General features: G+C 36.8%; 2 protein-coding genes across 8 annotated transcripts; both read left to right on the top strand.

Moving 5' to 3' along the window:
- Positions 1-1,369: 1,369 nt before the first annotated feature.
- LOC114154304 (LMBR1 domain-containing protein 2-B-like) lies at positions 1,370-10,208 on the top strand. 3 transcript variants are annotated; one of them, XM_028033276.1, is made up of 18 exons: positions 1,370-1,493; positions 2,008-2,230; positions 2,342-2,436; positions 3,241-3,339; positions 3,501-3,668; positions 3,780-3,990; positions 4,114-4,188; positions 4,316-4,420; positions 4,518-4,698; positions 5,161-5,342; positions 5,462-5,595; positions 5,800-5,905; positions 6,051-6,148; positions 6,973-7,076; positions 8,441-8,487; positions 8,620-8,722; positions 9,549-9,630; positions 9,756-10,208. In XM_028033276.1, exons 2-18 carry the CDS (start codon positions 2,057-2,059, stop codon positions 9,817-9,819), a joined length of 2,028 nt encoding a protein of 675 aa, XP_027889077.1. In that variant the 5' UTR covers positions 1,370-1,493; positions 2,008-2,056; the 3' UTR covers positions 9,820-10,208. The 3 variants fall into 3 exon arrangements, with proteins under 3 accessions (XP_027889077.1, XP_027889078.1, XP_027889079.1); XM_028033277.1 differs by having other exon boundaries at positions 1,376-1,493; positions 2,005-2,230; XM_028033278.1 differs by lacking the exons at positions 1,370-1,493; positions 2,008-2,230 and having other exon boundaries at positions 2,342-2,399.
- Positions 10,209-11,009: 801 nt separating this feature from the next.
- Positions 11,010-20,573, top strand: golm1 (golgi membrane protein 1). Of its 5 annotated transcripts, none has more exons than XM_028033288.1 (11): positions 11,010-11,196; positions 12,864-12,998; positions 13,882-14,049; positions 14,191-14,245; positions 14,356-14,458; positions 15,700-15,823; positions 17,015-17,177; positions 17,407-17,580; positions 17,660-17,800; positions 17,906-18,004; positions 19,508-20,573. In XM_028033288.1, exons 2-10 carry the CDS (start codon positions 12,870-12,872, stop codon positions 18,001-18,003), a joined length of 1,155 nt encoding a protein of 384 aa, XP_027889089.1. In that variant the 5' UTR covers positions 11,010-11,196; positions 12,864-12,869; the 3' UTR covers position 18,004; positions 19,508-20,573. The 5 variants fall into 5 exon arrangements, with proteins under 5 accessions (XP_027889089.1, XP_027889088.1, XP_027889087.1 ...); XM_028033287.1 differs by having other exon boundaries at positions 17,368-17,580; positions 17,666-17,800; XM_028033286.1 differs by having other exon boundaries at positions 17,368-17,580; positions 17,663-17,800.
- Positions 20,574-22,645: the final 2,072 nt, after the last annotated feature.

Genomic DNA, 22,645 nt, shown 5'->3' with positions numbered 1-22,645 from the left:
AGGTTTGATAGGCTGGGACTGCAGGTTAACAGATGGCCTCCCTAAGCACCTGTCAGTGGCTTTTATCTGTCCTGTGACAGCTCAGATCAGGCCAATCAGCCTGGTAATGCAGAGAAAGCAGACAGAAACCACCGGAGAAACACTGAAAAGTGATTTGCCCTACATGGATGAACGAAGCAAACCGAGTGTGGAACATTCCTCCTTTGAGTAAACTGGTTTATTTAAGCCTACATGTGAAATTGCAACCAGTTTTGTGGACCAGATGGAACTACTGGGGTATATTCTAGAGGACTGGACAGAATCTCTGGACATTTTTGGATCAGTTTGGCTGGAAACATTGGGTGTTTCCAGAACAGTGGAAGACTGGACTCACTCTCTAAATCTTGCAGAACTTCTGGTCCTGGATGTGCTCTGCCACATGGATCTTTTGCTGGAACACCATGCAGTTTGTTTTAACATACTGGGCCCACTCTATGCAGACGATCCATGCCTGTGGCTTTTGCTCCAGTCCTGAAACAGACTCAAGATGTTTTTCTTTCAGTTTCTTTTTCTGTATGTTTGAAGTTTACTGGCTGGAAATCATTTAAACTGAGAGGTAGGCTCTCTACTTTGTAACCAAAAATGAAAAAGAAGACATGGATAAGATATGAATAAAAGTAGATGATCTATTTTGTTATAATTCTGTTTCCCATGTAATCTACTGCTGTATTTGAATGAGCTGCATGTTTACTTGGTAGCTTTGATCCTTAAAAATTGGGAACAATTTTGTATTGAGAAGATTCAAGTCATATGTTGAAAATAAATTGTCAAAATAGAAAAATATCTGGGAACATGATCTCAGTCCCTTCAATAAATGTGTTTTTAACATTATTTAATATACAGCAAAGTATTTTTCATGTTTTCATTCATGAATGTACCAGAACAGATCTATTATTGGTCTTTTTCTACTTACTTTTTGATGAAACTCAAACTTTTTGATAAAACTTGAAAAATTTGCATCCAATCATTATTAGTTTTATTTATTTATTTATTTCAAAGAGACAAAAGTAAAAGCAATAAATAAATAAAACTGATCTGTTCGAAAAGGAGCAGGTACAATATACAAAATCTTCTGATTTTCTGCCCCTCTCACACTCATCAACTTATAAACATTTAAATCTCCAAACACCATATAAACTTAAATTATTTCCACATTACATGAAACTTAAATCTCACATTCTCATCTTTAAATGTACAATTATTTATACGCTTTTTATATCATCAATTGGATTTTTGGTCTTTAAAACATTTTACGTTTGTAATATTTGGAGTTTAATTCGTCAGCGAACGAATCCTACAATACCCACAATTCCTAGTGCGTTGCGCAGACAGGGCCTAAAATACGTACGTTACGTGACGTGGTTCCAAAGGTTTCGTTTAACAGTTGGAGTTGGAAGGGGAAGAAACGGAATATAACTGTTAGTTAACTTTACCCAGACAAGGTATCTTCAAAGGTAAGATTTAGCTTTCCAAAGGCATTTTTAGACCGCTTGAGAGTTTATTGTTCATGAAGTCCAATGTTAGCACAGTGACTAAATAAAACAAATACCGGTATGTCATCTAGTTAGCTTTGTAAACACTTTAGAAACAACAGCAACAACAACACGTTAAAAGTAACGGTAAAACTTAAGGGTAGTAGCGTGTTTTTTTTCCGTATCCATATCAGTTTCCAAGGTACAAAGCATGTTACTTAATCATTACAAAGTACCATTATTTCTGGTATCCTTTTCCCCACGTTTTTATGTTTACTGTTAGATTCAGCATTAGAACTTTGTTATGTTGGCATCAAAAAAATCTCCCTGCATTTTTACCTTCCCCCTCTTTTGTTAAATTTTACACATCTCACATGTCCTGAGTAATGACATCATGCTGTTTAGCCTTCCTCTCCTGCAGATAAGGGCTGATATCCATCCTGTAATAATGAGTTCCTGTCTTATTTCCTTCTCTCTGTCTCTTCGTTCCCAGCAGACTGACTGTCATCATGACGTTTTCACATATGATTTGATTATTTATCGGCATGTCTGCTGCTGGATTGTGTGCTGTGGTTGTTGTGGTTTTCCTCCTGGCCTTCTACCTTCTCCATCGTTATGGAGACTTGAGGAAACAGCATCGTCTCGTCCTCTTAGGGACGCTTCTGTCCTGGTACCTCTGCTTCCTCATCGTTTTCATCCTCCCACTTGATGTCAGCACGGTAGGGGTTCATGTTTGCCTACAACTTTTTAAATTTATTAACAAGCATTTTTCCTTGTTTGGGTACTTTGAATGTGTTTGTGTCATTATATTTCCGTTGCTCTTTTCTTAGACCATCTACAACCAGTGCATTCATGACAATTCAAACTACACTCCCTCTCAAACCCAAGGTGAACTTTCTGATTCAGCTCCTTTCCAGCCTTCAAGGTAAACTCAATTGTTGTAGTATTTCTCACATTGATCATCATCCCATTTATTTTCAGGTTGGGGTCAGAATGATCCTTCAATTGGTGGTTCCTCCAACATAATAACTTGTTACTTTTTAATTAAACACAACATTTAGTAAAAAAAAATCTAGGGGAACCACATAGTCAGCCTCAGTAAAAAGTGTTTTTGCCCATGTTAAACTTTTGAAATTATCTACAATGTACAATTGGTACAATACTATTGATTTCTTCTGATTGTGGGAATGTTAACCAAAAATGTGTATTAAATCCCTAATTACTTGAAGTCAAAATTGAAATTCTAAGAAGCTTTTTATTTGAGATGCACTGATCAGAAACTTGAGGCCTTTTTCTAATACTATATTTGTGTAATCCTTTGACCAGCTGATACAAATTTTTGATTGTTCCAATTTTTATTTAGTAACTAAAGTGTATTATTAGGACATGTAAGAAAAGCAAATAGCCAGGGTCTATCATGCTGTAAGTCGTTTGATTCCAAGTTAATTTTCTCCCCTCCAATTGGTGTCAACACTGTGGAGCTGGATGCCGTTCTGCAATATATATTTTATTCACACAACGTTTTCCAAACTAAGCCACGACTCTTGCGTAGAGTATCCTTTTACTTTTTTCTACTGATAAAGTTTTCGTATTTTGAGGTTTCAGCTAAATTAAAATATAGCACTTTAAGGAACCCACAACTCACAATTCCAAATCCAAGCTTACAAAGCTGTTGTGAGCATTTTTATCTTTGTTATATCTGACTTTGTGTGTGTTTGCTTACTTTCAGTGTAGCAAATGTGTGTGTGAAGCCCTGGAGTTACATCCCTGATCATGTCCTGCCAGTCTTTTGGAGGGTTGTCTATTGGACGTCCCAGTTTCTTACATGGTGAATTCCTTTAATCATCCAGGACCCTAAAATAGACTGAGACTTTAGTATATTATTACACTTTTTAATGAAGTCCAGAGAAAAATAAATAAATATATATATTTATAGATATTTAATATATTTATGTGTTTACTCTGTTTCCTCTATGCATGACTGCTCAGGCTGCTGTTGCCCTTCATGCAGTCCTATGCACGTTCTGGAGCTTTCTCCATTGTTGGGAAGGTTAAAACAGCTCTTATAGAAAATGCAATTTATTATGGCACCTACCTCCTCATCTTCATCTGCCTGCTGATCTATGTCTCTGCTCATCTAAAGCTGAGGCTCACATGGTATGTCAGTATTGTTTAAATTCATCAAGGAAAAACAAAACATTTGGAAAATGTATCATATGTTGCATACATTGGTCTGAGCTCTTGTTTTATATTGTAAAAAATATCCAGGACAGAACTCCAGACCATCGGTATCACAGCTGCTAACACCTGGGGCCTGTTCCTTTTGGTGCTGTTGCTTGGCTACGGCTTAGTGGAGATCCCACGATCTTATTGGTTCTCATCTTCAAACAGTTTCTTACTGGCCAAGACATACTTTAAAGTAGCGAAACTGGCAACGGAGAAAGCTTCAGCAGAGGAGGACTTAGCAGATGTTATGGAGGTGAGAGTTTTTAGATAATATGTATCCTTTAAATCAGAACACAATTTTTTACCTTGCTGTTAGTTTGATCTGTTTGTTTTTTTGTTTTTGTAACTATTAAAAAAACTTTATTTCTGTTTTCAGGAAGTTGCAGACCTCAATGAGTCTGTAAGGTTCAACCACAGCCTCAGGAAATGTGTAGATACTATTATGACAAAGGTAGGAATTGCATAAAGGCCATTGTTTACTAAGCAGAGCCAATTTTTCTTTCTTTCACAAAATGCATGTATGCATTTTAACATTGCTTGATGCTACCACTCTGAAATAACCTGCATGTGAATTACAGTGTCCTATTCGCTACCAGCAAGAGATGGGAAGAAACCTGGAAAGCTCTCCTTGTGAAGGTCCTTCTATTCCTACCAAAAGTGGCCTAATCAAACTTCATGAAAAAGTATCTATCTTCTCCTTATTTGTAGTGTTGATTTCTCAAAAAGCTGTGTGTGTGAAGGATGGTTAAGTAAAGTTGTACTTGTTTGTGTTCAATTTAGGTAATTTCTGCAGTGCAGAGGCACAACCAGACTCAAGTTCAGTGGTCCCTCTTGTTGGATAAGGCGTTTCATCTGGAAGATATTGCTAAAAGTCAGAGCACTCCAGTACGAGTCATCACCAAAACCTTCTCCCCAAACCATCTCGGCTGGGTCCGCAGGTTTATCTACACCCCTACTGTAGGTGGGTTCATTCAGGGCCAAAATCTTCAATTTGCAGTTGAAGTAAATCGCCTAATGTTTAAATTTTTCAGCAGTGGTAATGTGTATTGCTGCTGAATGTATTGGCAATTTTTTAGAGAAACTTCATTTGCTTGCTTGCATTTTAAGGTTCTCCTCCACTGCAGCTTTCTCAATTGCTTGTTTTGCACATGCGATAACACCATATCTAAACAACCTCATTGGCTAAATAGCCTATGTCCCAAGCATAGATACTTTGGAAAAAATACGACTCGACATGGCAAAACCAGGAACAAAACGTCAGATACATTAAATCGAAGTTCAGCTTTTGTCACAAACCAGAGTCACGCATACTGTAAAGTTTGTCTGATAGTCATTTTCAATCCACATTTTTTGATATTTGTAATATAGAGTTTTTCCCCCTGTGTTTCTGTTCATAACCTGTACTTCTGTTTGTCATTCTCAGAGTGGTACTGGGAGTGTGCTTTCAGAAAGACTTTCTGCAGGCTGCTGGCGGTTCTCCTTTCTCTCCTCTCTGTAGCAGTCGTCTGGTCTGAGTGTACCTTCTTCAGTTCACAGCCTATCCTCTCTCTGTTTGCTGTCTTTGTCCAGAAAGCTGAACAACATTACAATTACATTTTAATTGAGGTAGACTTCTTTTTTTATTTCCTAATCCAGAAATTGTCATTGTGAAGTCAGCATTTTTTTAATATGATTCTAATAATCCCACTATCTTTTTCAATGACCTTTATCTTTTTCTCCACCAGATGGTGTGCTTTGTCAGTATCCTCTTCATGTGTGTGTGCGTGTATTCCACGGTGTTCAGGATACGGGTCTTTAACTACTATCATCTGGTGCCACATCACCAAACTGATGCTTACAGCCTGCTGTTCAGCGGCATGTATGTCCATCAGTTAGAATGCTTGATATTTGTTTTTTTGATAATTTCTTATAGAAAGTTTTCATATGATGCATTTTCATGTTGTGTTATTGAGATTTACATAAACGATCGGAAAAATTAAAATCTTAAGATCAAGCACATTTGGAATGGGTCATTCTAGAAGAATAACAGATTAGGGTGACGTCTCAGTTTTTCTTTACTTAGGCTGTTTTGTCGTCTGACTCCTCCACTGTGTCTCAACTTTTTGGGCCTGATTCATTTGGACTCTGCCATCTCACACCAGGACAGAATACAGACATCCTACACCTCTGTGAGTTCATATACTGTACAGCCTCATTCAAATTACCAAATACTTCACAAGTTGATCAACTTTAGGACACCAGCTTAGAAAATGTTTTTTATCTTTGTGTTAAATCTAAATGTAGTACCTTGTTTTGTCTTCTTGTCTCTCTCAGATTATGGGCTCTATGCGGCTGCTGCCTGTGATATCTGATGGATTCTACATCTATTATCCCATGTTGGTGGTGCTGCTTTGCATTGCAACTATTTACAAGTAAAGTAACCATTCGGAATTACTGTATATAATGATGTGGAATGTTATTGTATAATGTTGATGTGTTGTAGATGTTTAAGTATTGCTGAGGACCGTAATTTCCGGACTACAAGCCTCTGCTTTTTTTCACACTGAAATGCAGCTAACATAAGGCTATTACCATAATTAACGGGTTTCAAAAGTGAAACCGGTTGTGGGGCGATGGTGGGGACGGTGGTAGGAGTTTGCTCTGTAATCGATGGGTTGCCAGTTCGAGCCCCTGCTCGGTCCATCTCCATCATTGGGTCTTTGCGCAAAACATTTCACCCAAGTTGCCTGCTGGTGATGGTAAGAGGGCCTGATGATGGAAGACTAAAATACTAAAACAGTGCAGAAAATCTAGGTTATCGACTGCAACTTGTCCTTCTGTTCACTGATTGGCCTGGTTGAAATTCAAACGGAGAAATAAAGGTCAATGGGAGAAATCCTAGAGAACATACTTGAAGGGAGATGAGAACTGAGTGGAATTGCATTGGAAGGCCAGGTTAGTTTGAGGGGTAAAACGTTTAAATTTCCTCTAGATTTTGGACCTCAAATAAACAATAGGCATCACATTATAAATCCAGAATCACCTTTATGCCACTAAGAATGTTTCATATCACTAACAATTTTCTTAGTTTTTCTGTGATTTGATTTATATCACTGTCTAATCGAAATGCTCTCTTTCATGTGTTCTAGTTAGTAGCTTTTCCTCTGATGACACTTATTTGGTTACAATTTGCTTACTTGTAGTACAAATAGAATGCTTGGCAATAGCATGTAATTGTGTTTCTTTGTTTTTATAGGTTGGGCTCTCGCTTCTTGAACCTCCTAGGTTTCTATCAGTTCATCACTGACAATGAATTTACCTCTGAACTGGTAGATGAAGGCAAGGAGCTAGTAAGAAGAGGTATTTTTTTCTTATTGGCTCTGTCACCTGCTGCAGCATTTTTTGACCAAATTATGTTTAGTGTAAAATAATCTTGAGGTTTTGGTATTCATATTTTAATGTGTCTTAATGCTGCCATGTCCTGCATTGCACATTTTATAATTATCAAAATATCACTGTATGCAATTTGCATATTGTGAAGAACTGCCTGGATTACAACAAATATTTGCAATTTATTTAAATAGAATCATTAAGGGTCTGTATACCACCAATGTATTTGGTGACGCTTCTTTTTAAAGACAACATAAAAATGTTTTAAAAAGGAAAGCGGCGGTAAGGGATCAAGTCACTATACAACTACAACTAAGCTGACGGCACCCAAAAGCATATTTTCAGAAAAACATTGACGAGGTAGAAATAATGACTAATTTGTTTTCTACAAGCTGTAAAGTCTGCTCTCTATCAAGTGTTTATGTTTGATGTTAATGTAAAGCAGAAAGAAATTAATAATTAATTTAAATTATTTGTTTATTTAATTCAAGACATATCGTCATTGCCACATTCACCAGCATTATTACATGTTTTCCTAATATTGTGTACCCATGGTTTTTATTAGAAAAGCCATTTTGGGTGTTTGTGCTCTCAAAATTAGCACAAATACTGTTACGTTGAATGACTATATTTATTATTTTTAGAATCTGAGGGGATTTTAGAAGATAATATAGTCAGGTTTTTGGTTTAATATAGTATTTACATACTCCTAATTCCCTATTTGCTTATTCTTTATGGCTCAAAACTCATGGCTTATGGGTTTTCTTCTCTTGCAGTGTGCTTATAAAGTTTTAAATATACACACGCTGTTCTAAAGGATAAAATCAAAAGTTCTTTAAGTTATTCTTTAATAAAAGATAACAATCCTCCTATGCATAAATTGTATTTAAACGACAATGGCTATTTGAATTTGTAAAAGTCAAATAGAAGTATCAAAGTTCAATAATGTTAATTGAAATAATATGTATTTAGCATAGAATATTTCAGTCCTGATTTGACTAGTCTAAATAAAATAGATATTGAAATAGCTACCGTCTAGATGTCCAGAAGGTTGTGAAATAGTTCTTTTACTAAGTGCCAAATCAGAAGCCAACTCTGGCATCGTGGTGTTTTTATGACTTACAATTAAATCCAAATCAAGTTTTAAATTGACATTTTCTTTGAAATGTTCATAATGTTTTAAAAGTTCTACAAAGATCTAAACATTTGAGTAGGAATTAGGAACTCTTCAATTACCATCTTGTTACATCCATTACATGTATATTTGGTCCTTTCAAAAGGAAGAAAATCTTGTTCATGAGTTAAACTGTATGATTAATATTGTTCATTTCTAGAAAGAAGAATAAGGCAAAGAGCAGAGGATGGACAAAATCGAAGATGGGTAATGCATTCTTTTTATTTATTTTTTTATTGTCCAATACATCCTCTTTGTAATTTTGTTTCTACTGTGTTAGTTCATGGATTCTGTTTGTTTGTATAAAGTGTTCTCAGGCTGTTTTGGCTTCTACTTTAGGCTTGGAGGGAGCGATACAGAGTCCAGGCGACCTCGGAGCGAAGCAGAGCCGATTATAGTGAGCTGGACGAGAACACTCCTGAAACAGAGATGAGGAAAAGTGGTAGGTAATAAGGACGAAGAAAAACTCAACAGCAAATATGAAGAATACTTCATATTTGCGGCAGTTTGTACTTCTTGTGGTCTCAACAACTAATGTAACGGGTAATACAGGCATTAACTTTCAATAAATTATCACATTAAAAAATGCATTTGTTTCAGTAAGTCAAATCACTGAGTGAAACACACAGACTAATGTTATTTGGCATTTACAGATAAAAACATGACATTTTAAGATTATAATGTTACATCAGACCATCAAAAAAATAAAGTGTGTTTGGTATGTGCTTAACGTTTATTGTTGGGTGTGGCAGTGGCACAGGGGTAAAGTGTGCAGGTTCGAGTCCCGGCCTGATGAACTTTGCCGAATGTCTTCCCTCTCTTACACAATCCCCCATTCTTGTTTACTCACTGATAAATAAAGGCCACAAGAGCCAAGACAATCTTTTCAAAACATACTGTTAATCTGACAAATGTGTCTTGTTGGAACATGTATTTTGATTTATGAAACATGTCTATAAATGTTTAGTCAAACTTTCTGTGAATTTTGTATAGTTTGCTGAACAATAACTTGTGTAAAGCCTGACTGTTGCCCTGTACAGAGGACAGGAATGTTACCATTGAAACATATAGTAATATAGATGCTTCAAAGCAGTTTTGGAAGGCATCGTTTAAAACTCCAAAGTACATTTGAACTTTGCTTATTTAGCAAAGATTTTTATTTTATCACTGCCTGTATATTTTAGTCCTCTGACTTTAAAGGACATTAAGATCACTTTCATCCCTCAGCAGTATTCTGTTTATAAGCATGTCCTTCTTCGTGATTGCAGTCAACAGAAGCAATGGAAATATAGAACAGCACACAGGTTTACTGCAGGATAACTCCAGTGATGACAGTTTCCCAAATAGAAGGTATTACTTTAACTAAACTAAGAATATTAAATTAAGAATGTAATTTTTAATATTGTTTTCCAAAAGAACTTAATTTCCAAATTTTTGAGTGTCACTAATTTTGTGTTTTTGTGTTAATTCCACAGATCCGCGGCTGGACAGTATCTGTCTTTCTCACCTTCTCTGAAAGGCTTGTTTGACGATGTGTAATCAAATCAGGCTCTCTCAGAGAATCAAAAAGCCAATAAATCATTTAAGTTACTAAGAATTTCTATGTTTCTTTAAAAAAAATGTTGAATGCAAAGGATTGATTCTGTGGAATAGAAAGTGTTGCATGTATGTAATAGATTTTTACAGTTTATAGATAAAACTGAAGCTATTTAAACAGCTGGTTTCTTGTTAAAAGAGGTTGGCAACAGACCGGGGTATATTTATCCACAGTATTTGGCATTTTATTTTAACCAGCCCTTTTTAAAATGTATATTTTTGTAAATTTTTCTGAATTAGTTTTACAAGTATTTTTAATAAACCTCTGTATATTATGAGTACGTCTTCACCTGTAACAGAATATAATATATGAATCAGTTTCTAAACCTTAACCTGTTTCATGTTGTAGATTTTCTTTTTTGATTTTTTTTGTAAGTATTGTATTCTCAAATGAAGTCACATGACTTTATCTAAAACTATTATTCATGTTATTTTTTGCTTTAAATTTGACTTCTTAAAATCAGATGCGTTTTATTTAGATGTTTTTATCTTATTTTATGTGTTATATTTAATGTATCATAAATTACCTTGGTAATAAATGAAGGGGGACAGTGTAATTTAGATGCAACATCTGAGGTAAGGTGGTACTTTATCTTCTTTAACTATTGTAATTACCTATGGGGTGACTATAAAGGTAGGTAGGTATAGATACTTCTAGGGAATTTGAAAACGGAATATGCCTAAGTAACTACATATTTTTATAAAATGAAAATCATTAAACGTTTAAAAATTAGGTAGTTTAATTTCCTTTTTAATGTATTAAGGATATTAATTATATGAAATAGCTATTTCCAATTTAATATATCTAAACAAAAATAATAAAGGAAAGATAAAGAATAAAAGAAAAACAATATATTTTACAGTTTATTAAAACAGTAACAGGTTGCACGTGCTGCATTTTCGTCCTCTCTGTAGAATACGGTATTCCGTAATCTCCTTTAATGAAACTAATAAAAAAAATTTAAATATACAGCGCTAAAATATCCTGATTTCCATAACAGAATGTCAATTAGCGTTTTATCTATGCAAATTTGATTATACAGATATAATATATGATTGTTTTGTTTTTGCTACGTCAGTAATGCAAATGTCGCACGGCCCATAGATGCATCACCACTGACTGTTCCTCTCCGTACCACACAGACGTCGCTCTTTACAGGCTCGGCTGTTTGTATGGCAGTAATGGATTCTAGTGAGCCACCGAATATTGTAGCTTTGCAAATTTTCTGAAAAAGCAATCTTCTTCTTAAATATATCACAGATTATCACTTTTTAAAACCAGATATTCTAAAGCACTTTTTTTTCTGACGTTCATATCTGGTAAGTAAATAGTTTTCGAATTATCTTAACGCCAACATGGAACAATCTTTGTTGCTAACAGTGTTAGCTCCAACTCCTGATACACTGGTTGCTGTTGTAAGTAAATTGACAGCTCATGTTTAGCTGTGCTTTTCTTATAATAGTTTGTATTATTTAGATTTAGTTGACTCGTCTATCTAACATTAAGCCATTCTATATTGTTATTGTTCTCGACGTTGATTCCGATCGACGATAAAACGGAAGCCTTTTTTTGATGCTCTACAATGCTAACCGTTATTACCGTTGGATGGAGAAATATCTCCCCTTTTAATAAACACATAACCACGTTTTAAACTGGCTTTATTTCATAAGGGTATAGTGTTGCAGGGATATACATATGTTCTGTTTGTACAAGTTGCATTTTTTTCTTCAGACGAATCTCTATTTTTTTAGGAAGATATCTGGCTATGTAGAAACACCAACAGTTGACGTTTTAAGTGAAATCAGCATGTTGTAATACCTTTTACTGAACTTCTTCATTTGTTTATTTGCCTTATCATTTACATAAAGAAAGCACCAGGAAGGAGAGTCTCGATTTTACATAGCCTTTCAAAAATATGCATACCTCTACAACATAATAACATTTTGTCACGTTTCAAATCTAGGCTTTATATATTTTAATGGGATTTAATGCGATAGATCATCATAAAGTAGCACATTGTGATGGACTGGCGACCTGTCCAGGGTGTACATCGCCTCTGGCACGAAATGTATCGCTGGAGATACAAGGGCGTAAGAAAATGTATGGATTATAACATCCAATCCTCCCACTTTAGAGTTCAGTGATTCTTGAGAAGAGGGACAAAACAGGTCCTATGGATAAAGCACAAAATGTGAATAAAATATACACAAAATAAATTTTTGTCAAATATCTGACTAAACTAACCTGGGCCATGTGAGCACAACAATGTATGTTTTCCTGGTGTTTGCTGAATATTTTTTATTTTAAACATTGTAGTAGGTGGATGGTGTCTTTAAAATCCTTTGTCCTGGAGCAAAACTCAATACATTATAATAGTTTAAAACAATTAAAGGAATACTAAGATAATATATTATGACAATTAAGTATAAGTATTCAAATAAATCATTATAAAAGTATCAATACATTTAATTAAAAATCAGTTTTATATATTTTCCAGCTCAATTAAAATTTGTCCCAAGTTTTTGTCAGACATAAAAAGAATGTAAAAAAAAAAAAAAACAGGCATGGTGATGACAAAGTTCTGGGTCAGGTCCATTAAGAATTTAATTTTTAAAAACAATTGCAACTGGGAGCCTGTACCTTAGCACCTTTACATTTCCAAAACATATTTGTACACATAAGCTTGAGGAATAATAATAAACAAATTTGGGAAAATTTAAACCAATTTTGTCCCAATTCTCAAGAATCACTGAGTTAATTATTTTGATTACTTGGTGCGCTCTGCAACATCTCCCCTGTTATCTGCATAGCTGAGTATCTCTAATATCACTTGCTAAACATGTTCTGGTATCTGTATAGTGAGGTAGAATTTCATGTTTCAGGTTATCTTTTCTTTTGTTGACATGCAATGGGATTACTGCGGCTTTTACCTGGATGCAATATTAAAAAAAGGGAATTCTGTTGACATTTATTGTCTGGTTTGTAGGCCGCCATGGGTGGACTGGGGAATGGTCGTCGTGGAGGAAGAGCCCCTTCTTTAATGATTGCCTCCCTAATTACCTGTATCTTGGTTTTGGGCTTTAAATACTGGGTGTCCAGCTCTCGCAACCTGGAGCTACAGGTAGGAGAACATACACGTGTGTTTGTTTGTCTGATGAAAGCTGGGTTTGTATCTTTCTACTACGTGCATAAAGAGAATTCAGATGTAAGTTTTCCATGCTGTGAAATAAGTTTGAAATATGTGCTTGTTGCAGTGGTCGCTTCTTGCTTCATGTGTCTGCCACACCCTGCTGTGTTGTTCACAGTTTTCATGATTTTGATTCGGATTGTAAAGACAAGTAGTTTGCACTGACTGGTACAACAAACACCTGTTTCCAACAGGAAAGATTCTTGTAGTTTATGTGTACGAGGTATATGAAAACATTGAAATACAAAATCCATCCATCCATCCATTTTCCGTTCACCCTTGTCCCTAATGGGGTCGGGAGGGTTGCAGGTGCCTATCTCCAGCCACATTCCGGGCGAGAGGCGGGGTACACCCTGGACAGGTCGCCAGTCTGTCGCAGGGCAAAATACAAAATCTTATTTTCTATAATTAGATAATCTGTTTTTGTTCTTTTAAATGAAAATCCTTCTTAGTGCACAATTTGCTTGGTTTTTTAGTGCATTTTAACATTTGTATGTGCGGTTACATATCTTCCCTTTGTGATGAAGGTCAAGCATCCTCTTGACTAAACCGTGCCAGGGCAGAAAGCCTTCACAGGAAAGAACTAGATGAGGCCATGAGACCCTATAAAATATTTTGTTGCGTTGCCTAAATTCTTTGTTGATTGCTCTGTGGCTTCGGGAAATATAAGAAGCTACCATCTCTTGTGTTGTCCTATTTCCTCTCTTGGATAAATACTGTCACTATCAGATGTGTCGTCTTGTTGTCAAAACATCAGACGAGCACACAGGGGTCATATGAGCTGATCCAGAATCTGTCACTGTGTGTTTGAACAAAGACCAAGCTGTATGAGCTGGAAGGACAGGTGCGACGAGGAGCGGCTGAGCGAGGCGTAGCAGAGATGAAGAAGAATGAGTTTCAGGAGCAGATTCAGAAACAGGTGCAAGAGATCAATCACATGGAAAGCCTTCGCAGGAAACAACTAGAAGATGTCAGCCAAGAGAAGGTAAACTCCATGACCACTTAGCCTTGGACTTGTAATAACAATCTAATGGTTAAACAGTTAAAATAAATAGTTCTACAAGATTTGGAGATTCCTCTCGTTTGCGGCTGTTAAAATTAATGCTATTTTTGGTTTTGCCTGCAGGCTAAATTGCAGCAAAATATTTCCTCCAGCACCAAAACCATAGAGGAACTCAAAGGTAGCTGTTAAAATGTAACTTCTGGTTCTCAGAAAGAGACGTGTCAAGCTGAGGTAATCATGTCAGTGTGAAGCTAACTTATCTTACACTGTGTTTTGTCTGCTCTGCAGGTCAGCTGAATCAGATGAACAATGACTTGGGGAAGCTTCAGAAAGAGCTGCAGCGTTGCCAGGCCAGCCCAAACATCCTCAACAATAAGCTCACTGTTGACATGTAAGGAGTTTGTTAGAAGTTAAAACAATATGCTTATTATTAGCTTGATTCATAATTCATTTATTTTTAAAAGACACAACTATACTTCTGAACTTTTTCACAATTAGTTACACAAATCATAATTAATTACAACCGCAAACTTCAATAGATTTTCTTGGGATTTTATGCAAGTTACCAGTTCAAGTAAGTAAATAATGGCTTTTGTTCTGCTCCCTGTTCTCTGATACCCCTAAATGGAATCACTTGCAACCAATTGAATCCAAAAATTACAATATTATTAAATCATCTGTGTTTAATTTAATATCTGTATAAATCCATCTGTTCTGTGAAAGGCTTTAGAGATTTGTTAGAGAACATTAGTGAACAAGCAGCTTCATGAGGACCAAGAAATAAAGCCGTGGAGTCGTTTAAGGCAAAATTATAAGAACATCGAAGCTATGGACGTCTTAACAGAGCACTTTTCAATCCATTGTGAAAAAAAAGAGAGTTTGTGTGACAACCAGTGACGTGCGGTGAGGTTTATAGTTGGTGAGGCATTGACTTAATCATAATCAGATTTACAAATATAGACCCCCTGCATGTTATTGTTTACATAAGGAAATTTCACGCATGCACATTTATTTCCTTATTAATTTAAACTGTGAGGATTCTGCTTCGCTTCCACCTCTGCTCCACAATCTGCTCAGCTTGAATGTGTCACCACGTGCCATGATGTCAAGTCGCGCAGCTGACATCAGCACAATAATTTAGCACAAAGTAATTTTCTTTCCCACAGGCGCAACCTTTTTTTTTAAAATATATATTTGTGAGGTTAGAGGAGAAGCATGTCTCTAAACATGTAAAAAATATTCAGATGATGTCGGTAATGTCCAAGTGTCCAACATGTTTTCACAAAGACTGCATCTTCTGATTGTAGACTATCATTTCTAGTTTACTACAATTTAAACAGTAAATGCGCAGATATCTTGGGTAACGTAACATGAGACAGAGGACTAGCAGAGGCTATTGTAAAGCGTTAGCTTGTGCAAAATAACAAATTTTGAAGACATGTCATGGGATTTCCACTTCAAAATTATGCACAGTTTTTTGGGGGAGCATTTACATAAAATCCTTAAAAAAATACATTGAAGTTTGTGTTTTCAATGTGACAAATTATGGAAAAAGCTTTATATCGATACTTTGGTGATTGACTGTAAAGTTGATGGTTAACATGAATCTGTTGGATTGCACTTTTCTTGCAGAGCTCACTGTCAGTCTCAGGTTCTGTCCCAAAAGAAGCTGTGTGACGAGAAAATGGCTGCTGTTAAACTTGAAGTTCAGAAGAATGTTCAGAAAGCTGTTCCGCCTGAAGGTGCTCCCACACAGGTAACCTGTTTGACTGTATGTACAGGAATGCGTCCCTCATAAGTAAAATGATCAAAAGTCTTTAGCTTTGGAATTAGGGTCAGGAAAAAGGTGACTAAGCCCCTTTTAAGCCCGGTCTGGCTTAAAAGCAGGGCTGATCGTTTTTGCATTAGCACTTCCAGCCCTGTGCCACCCTGCTCCCTGGAACCCCAAGAGCTGCGGTTCCAATCGGACCGGCTTTGGAGTTAGCTGTTGATTGGTTCATTGGTTGCGAGGGCGGGACAAAGACTAGATTTCTGGGTCAGAGGAGCATTAGAATTTCTCGATGTCTGTCATTTCAATATGCTGCATCAATAAATTCCCGGCATAATCTATTCTGACCCTACACTGGGATTACAATCACCTCTTCAGCCAAAGATTTTAATGGTAAATGTAAATAACATTTCTCCAACTGAACCGATCAGAAGTCAGCAAGGCTGTGAACGAGGGGATTTCCACATCTGGCGTCGCTCCAGCGGAGAAATCCCACAAGCAGCAGCGATAGTTCAGCTGGCCTCGAGTCCAGCTCAGAGACGACATTCAGATGAGATTTTTTTTCCATTAAATTTAAAGCTGAGGTAAATCTGTCCCTTAGCTCCCTCGCTCATGAGCACATTCAGAAAGAGCGGGATGGGAGACCCAAGAAGGAAACTGTTCTGCGGTCGTTGGAGAGATTGCCTCGGTAGCTTCAGCAAGAATTCGATTTAAATGACGATCCCGCTCAATGCAAAACGGCCAGGGCTATAGGACCAATAGTACCGGGTCGAACGGAGTTGGGCTGAGCTGGGCCAGGCCGGACCCTGCAGTGCAAAAAGGGCTTAATAAGCCACTAAAGTTAGAAATACTCCTGTGATTCAGGAATAGTTATTGTTTATATGTGCTGATGAACAATGTTTTGTTTATTTAGTGAAAACTCTGAAACAGTTTCAGTGTCCTTGCACAATCACAGTGACACAAAAATGTCTCATTTTCTTTTTCTACTCAGTGTTGGCCTCGGTAGGTGGTTAGATGCATATTTAGAAATGTTGTTGCGCAATATATATATTAGTCCAATCATATCGAAAAGAATAGGGGTGGAGGTGAAACACTTTCCGCTTTGTGGGTTCTTCTGCTTGAGTCTTTTGTTTCAGCTTTGATGCAAGTAAGAATAGTTTTTGACACTTTCCCCATCAGCAGAAAAACACAGAGGCTGGAGAACAGAAAGAAGAGCCAATAGCAAAGGCCGCTCCCACAGAGGCTGAAGCAGCAGCTGCTGTGAGCCAGAAACCAAACATCCCTCAGAGCAAAGGAAGTAAAGCTTCTGAGCTGCTCAACAACTACGTCAACATTGACAAAGGTAATAAAACCTAAAAAACAAGAATGCAGAGTAATTCATGAGTTATTTTAGGTAAATGTAAAAACAACCCAACATTATTATTTTTGAAGCTTATTTATTAACATTAAACATACAACTGTTGATATTTAGATTTTAAATAATTCTTGGTTGTCATTAAAACTGTCATTGGAAAAAACAATTTCACTTCCAGAGTTGTCAGAACAACCTCTGACAGATGATCTTTCTAAAGCCGACTCCCAGACCGTTCCATTGGCCGCTTCAGAGAATCAGAAGAAACTGCAGCAGAAAGAGGGAAAAGGAAAAGCTTCTGAGACAACGACCAGAAAAGGTTTGACAAACCATCGGATGGACGATAAAGACATAGAGGTGATCGACGTTCATGAGGAAGGTGCCCAAACTGAAGGTGAATTGAAGACGGTATATAGAAACGGTTTTCTGTCTGTCTGTGTCAGTGACATTATTCTAAACAGCAGTTCTTATAGAAGCAGATCCGGGAGTGCAGGACATCCTAAATGGTCAAGAAAAGGCAGAGGAGACAGCTAACGGTCAAAGACCTGAGGAACCAGATGAATATGATGCAGACGAGCAAATTGTTGATGGAGTCGATTTGGAGAAACAGAGAAGTAAAACAGCCAAAAATATGCTAAACATGTTTCTTTTCATTTTGTTCTGTTTATATGTAGTTGCAGAATTATTATTTTTTACTCCTACTTTTGTATTTTTGACAGATAAAAACACAGAGGAGGAAATGGCTGACTACAATGGCGACGATGAGAATGAAGGAGAGTATGAAGCTGACAAACAAGCTGCACTTGCTCAAAACTGAGGTACATGCTGGAATTTATACTCAGGGGTTTATTTGGTTTCTTATTAAACTATAGTAACACAGTACACGTTGAACACAGTAATTGTAGCAAATAAGTAAATCAATAAGTAAACTTGTCCTATATAGTCATTACAGATAGATACACATTTTAAGCTTTTGCTTCTGTTGATTTTGATAGATATGAAAACCCAAAATTTACATTCTTAAAAATTATAATTTTGCGTAAGGCCAAGGAAGCCGATCTTCAATCTTCTAAAAAGTATGTCCATGTATGGAACAGTATGTGCACTGCACCCTTGGTTGGTGCCCTTTTTGCAGAAATACTGTAACTGCATCAGTGTGGCGTGACATGCTCTGGTCCAGGGGTCACCAACATTTTTGAGACTGGGCGCTACTTCACGGGTACAGCGTAGCAAAAGGGCTACTTGATTGATACAGCCTTTATAACAATAATATATATATACGTATATATGATTACATGCTGCCTTATCACATTAATGTTAGGGACTACTCACAATAGTTATCAGTAATGATTTACCATGGCGGATATACAGTAGTTAATTGCTATTATGTGATCAGAAGTTCTTAGTTCACAGAGTTTTAAGTTTGATTCCCATTTGGAACTTTTCTGTGTGATTCTAAATTGCCCACAAGTGACTGACAGTACAGATTGTTGCAGTAACGCCTGCAGCTGCACGGCTGTACGCATTGAGTACCTTGAAAATTTCCTTTAAATAAAAAAAGAAAAGAATAGTTATTGTATGTTTTATTATCTAACCCTCTTTACTATTAGCAAAATTGTGGAGAAAAAAAAATATCTTGTGTCAAAAGATATTGTGCACACATCTGTGTCAGTCTGTGAGGGGTGAGGTGGGGGCACGCCAAAGCCTAAATCTTATTGGTCAGTTTGCTTTTGTTTATTTAAATGCTTGGTGTTTTTCTGTAAGCTAAAAATGAATGAGTGAAGTTTGAACATGCACTGTATGTTCCAAATATATCGCTATTACAAAACCAGTCTGTTCAAAATTCATATTGCAAAGGGCTGTGGAGTGAACAGTAATTGTTGGTCTATGTAATCCCAGTTTTATGAACTTGTATTTTACATCTCAGGGCAGCAGAGGCTCACACTGCACACAAATGGCATCACCCAAAACACTAGAGGTTTTATATCGCACCAGATTTTGTTGTGGCAAAATTACCAATAATATCGCCTAATATCATGCAGTCCTATTCCACAATAACATTTCCATTTCTGTATTAAATTTATTCTTCTAAAAATCATAATTTTTGAAGAATAAAAATTCTTCTAAAATTTGAAAAGGAAAAAGAATGTGTGTGTGATGAATAAATATATTATTAGTGTTATATTTTTAATCTAATTAGTGTTCAACACTAATTGAACTAAATTAATTTGTGGATGATATTATCTCAGATGCACCAGCAACATAATGATATGATCACTGTTATTTTGTCTGACTAACAGAATCCTGCAGCTGTTTTGCAGAGACACAATAGAGGAAGAATCCTCCAAACCTCCCCTTTCAGAGAACAGGAGATGTTGTGCACCACAGCTCCGCAGCAACCAAGCAAACACAACAAAAACGCAAACCAGTTTCAGCGTTTTCTTGATCTCGTTTAGATGATCAGATGATCGATCGTCGTTCCTCATTCGAGGATATGTCATCTGTTTCCTTTCTTTTTCTTTTTTTAAATTTGTTTTAGTGAATGTCAGACATGACTGAAGACATCTCATAGCTTGACACCATTTGGATCACGTCGATGTGGATTAAAATGACAGGTATTTTATGATGTGTTGACAGGCCTTAAGGTCATTTGATAGCAACTGTGAATTCAGATATCAACTTACCGCTTTTGGGCTTCAGGGTGTGAAATACTGAGATGAGCGTCAAGATCTGAGTTCTTGCTGTGACACACATCAGCCACCAGAGAGCGCTGTTACCTTTCTCATTATTGCATTTTTAACAAGCGTTCACCCTTCTCCTGTATAGTTTCTTAGAAAAATTTTTATATTTGAGTTTCCTGCTATATTTTTCCTCATAAAAAATGCGGTATTGTAGTTTAGTTTAATTCTTGATCATTCCTAAAAATAAATAAAAAAACATACACACAAACTTAATTAGAGTTTATAGATGATTCAAACATTTTGTTTGAAGCATGATTTTATTGCAGCACATTTATATTCGGTAATTAATTCTACATCATTGTTGAAATATTCAGGCACTTCATTGGGAGCAGGCTTTTCCTTCTGAGCTGTATTTTCCACAGAGCATCATGTGGGTTACGGTTTGCATCTTTGTGTATTTGAACTAGGACAAGGAGATGCTGGAAGTGCTCTTCTGCAGACCCTAAATGTTGCTGCTTCATGCTGCATCTGCTTTTGTTGACTAGTTGTGTGTCAACATCTTACTCTGCTGACTCTGTGGAGGTCGAATGTGGAAAGATGGTGAAATTACTCGGTGTGCTCACAGTCTGCTGCATCCTCTGTGTCAGTATCCGGCAGGGACTTCAAAGAATTGCTGTATTGTAATTGTACACATTTACACAGAGCAGGAGCATCAAATTGTGCATTGTGGCTCCTCGGAGCCAGTAGAAGTGAACTGCAACTCTGAGATGTACTTGTGCATTACACAGTGAAGCTACACTGAGCTGGAAACTGGTTAAGTGCAAATATAAGCTAGTTGTAGATGTCAAAAGTAACAAAAAGTAGATCTGAATTTATTGAAGGAAAATTGGTTGCCTTGTGATTTTTGCAGGACAAGTTGTATTTTATTTACTCAGTGTCTCTGTAATATAGATGTAGTGAAGTAGATTTTAATTTCCAGAATGTTTTATCATCAGTTGTCTGTTCCAAGATTACATAATCTAGAAGTTGGAAATGACCTTCCTAGAATGTTTTTTGCATATCTGAATGATTTCCCTGCTGTATGTTGTGACTTTTATTTTGTTTTATAAGTGCAGATGTTATGCAGCTGAGTGGCTGAGATGACAAATGTTGGAATATCATTAGTCATAGATCATGAGATCCTGTTTTCTTTATTCTTTATTATTAGTGTGAATGCCTACAGCATTCACACTATTGAGTTCCACTTTTCTGGTTGCTCCGTAAATTTTGCCATGCTTCTTCTCCTGTATACTTTTTGTTATTTCCACCATTCAACTTTTATACTATTCAGCTTGCTCTCCTAATGCCGGCTATGTCTCTTGGTATTCATAACCTTTATACTTTTTATAATATTCAGCTTTTTATAAATTTTTCACCCCATGGGGAAACCTCCCCATCCTGTGGCAGAATTGAGAATTACAATATAAAATCTCCGTTGCGTTTCACAGTGGATGTTTTAGATCCTGCCTATTAATGGCAATCAATCATCCAGTTTCAGGGCTGTCATGGAGGACACAAGGCAGTGGCCATTTTGAAGTTGGGCAGTTAAACAGCTTTTGTGCTGTTTGACACTTGGGAATAATTTGAGCTTTTGACATTGTTTTTTTCGTGCTGCATGTGGCATGTTTAGTTACCGTGCTAAACGATGCCTCCAAATCAATGTTAATATCTCAGGAACCATAAAAGGTATGGATTGCATTCACCCACCGTTTTTATCAGGAGGAATAGGGGAATGTTTCTGTCTTTTTCAACTCCCGACTCAGAGGGACTCGGAGGCAGGCCCCTATTTGGAGGCCGTACAGGTGCAGTACAGTGAACCCTCGTTTGTCGCGGGGGTTACGTTCCAAAAAGAACCCGCGATAGGCGAAATCCGCGAAGTAGGAACCTTTATTTTTTTTTTACAATTATTATACAATGAAATATTCCATAATACATTGAAACCAAAGAACAAAACCTTTTTACAGGCCCAAACATTTGTTTAACAAATAAAAAGTACTGTATAAACTTTTTTTGTTTTTCAAATAACTACTGTACTGTAAAATAATAATTTTAATACGAACTGAAGGCGGATTCCAGTGCCAGAATTGCGGAGATCAGCGCCGCCCCACCGCGACCCGAGTTATGGGATTAGAACGGGAGAAAATAAAAAATTATTATGAAAAAAAACAAAACAAAGTACAGTAGGACAAATAGTGGCTCACGTGTATTTCACTGCTCTTCTGACTGAGCCGCTGCACCCTGACTCCGCTCTGTAGTGGGGGTTTTTTTCTTCTAAAGCCCGCGGTGCAGGTGTGTTTTTTCGAGAGAAGAACATAGTTATCGGTAGCTGCTGTCGCTCTTTTTTCTTCTGGGCAAAAAGATTCTTATAATCCGACATGCCACCATCGATTATGTTAAATATGGCAAGCTGTTTTACGTACGTGTACATTTTAAACCGCAACGTTGTTGACACACAGGTAGAGAAGAAGCGGAGAAACTGTTTAGCCAATCAGAATGCAGAACACAATGCACGATGCGAAGCAGCGAGACCGCGAAATAGCGAGGGTTCACTGTACTCCGATGTTCTTTTGTTACTCATTCTGCTGCAAGTTGGCTCAATTTTGACCAAGACGTCATGTTTTTGTAACGTCATATTTCCTAAACTATGCAGCGTAACTGTAACCGTACCAATTTGAGATCAAAGCTGCCTGACACTCACGATGTATTCACATTTTTCGTACCCATTACAGTTTTGCCATG

Source organism: Xiphophorus couchianus, chromosome 12 (assembly GCF_001444195.1).
Source record: "Xiphophorus couchianus chromosome 12, X_couchianus-1.0, whole genome shotgun sequence".
Taxonomy (NCBI): domain Eukaryota; kingdom Metazoa; phylum Chordata; class Actinopteri; order Cyprinodontiformes; family Poeciliidae; genus Xiphophorus; species Xiphophorus couchianus.
This window is presented reverse-complemented; position numbering and strand designations above follow the sequence as displayed.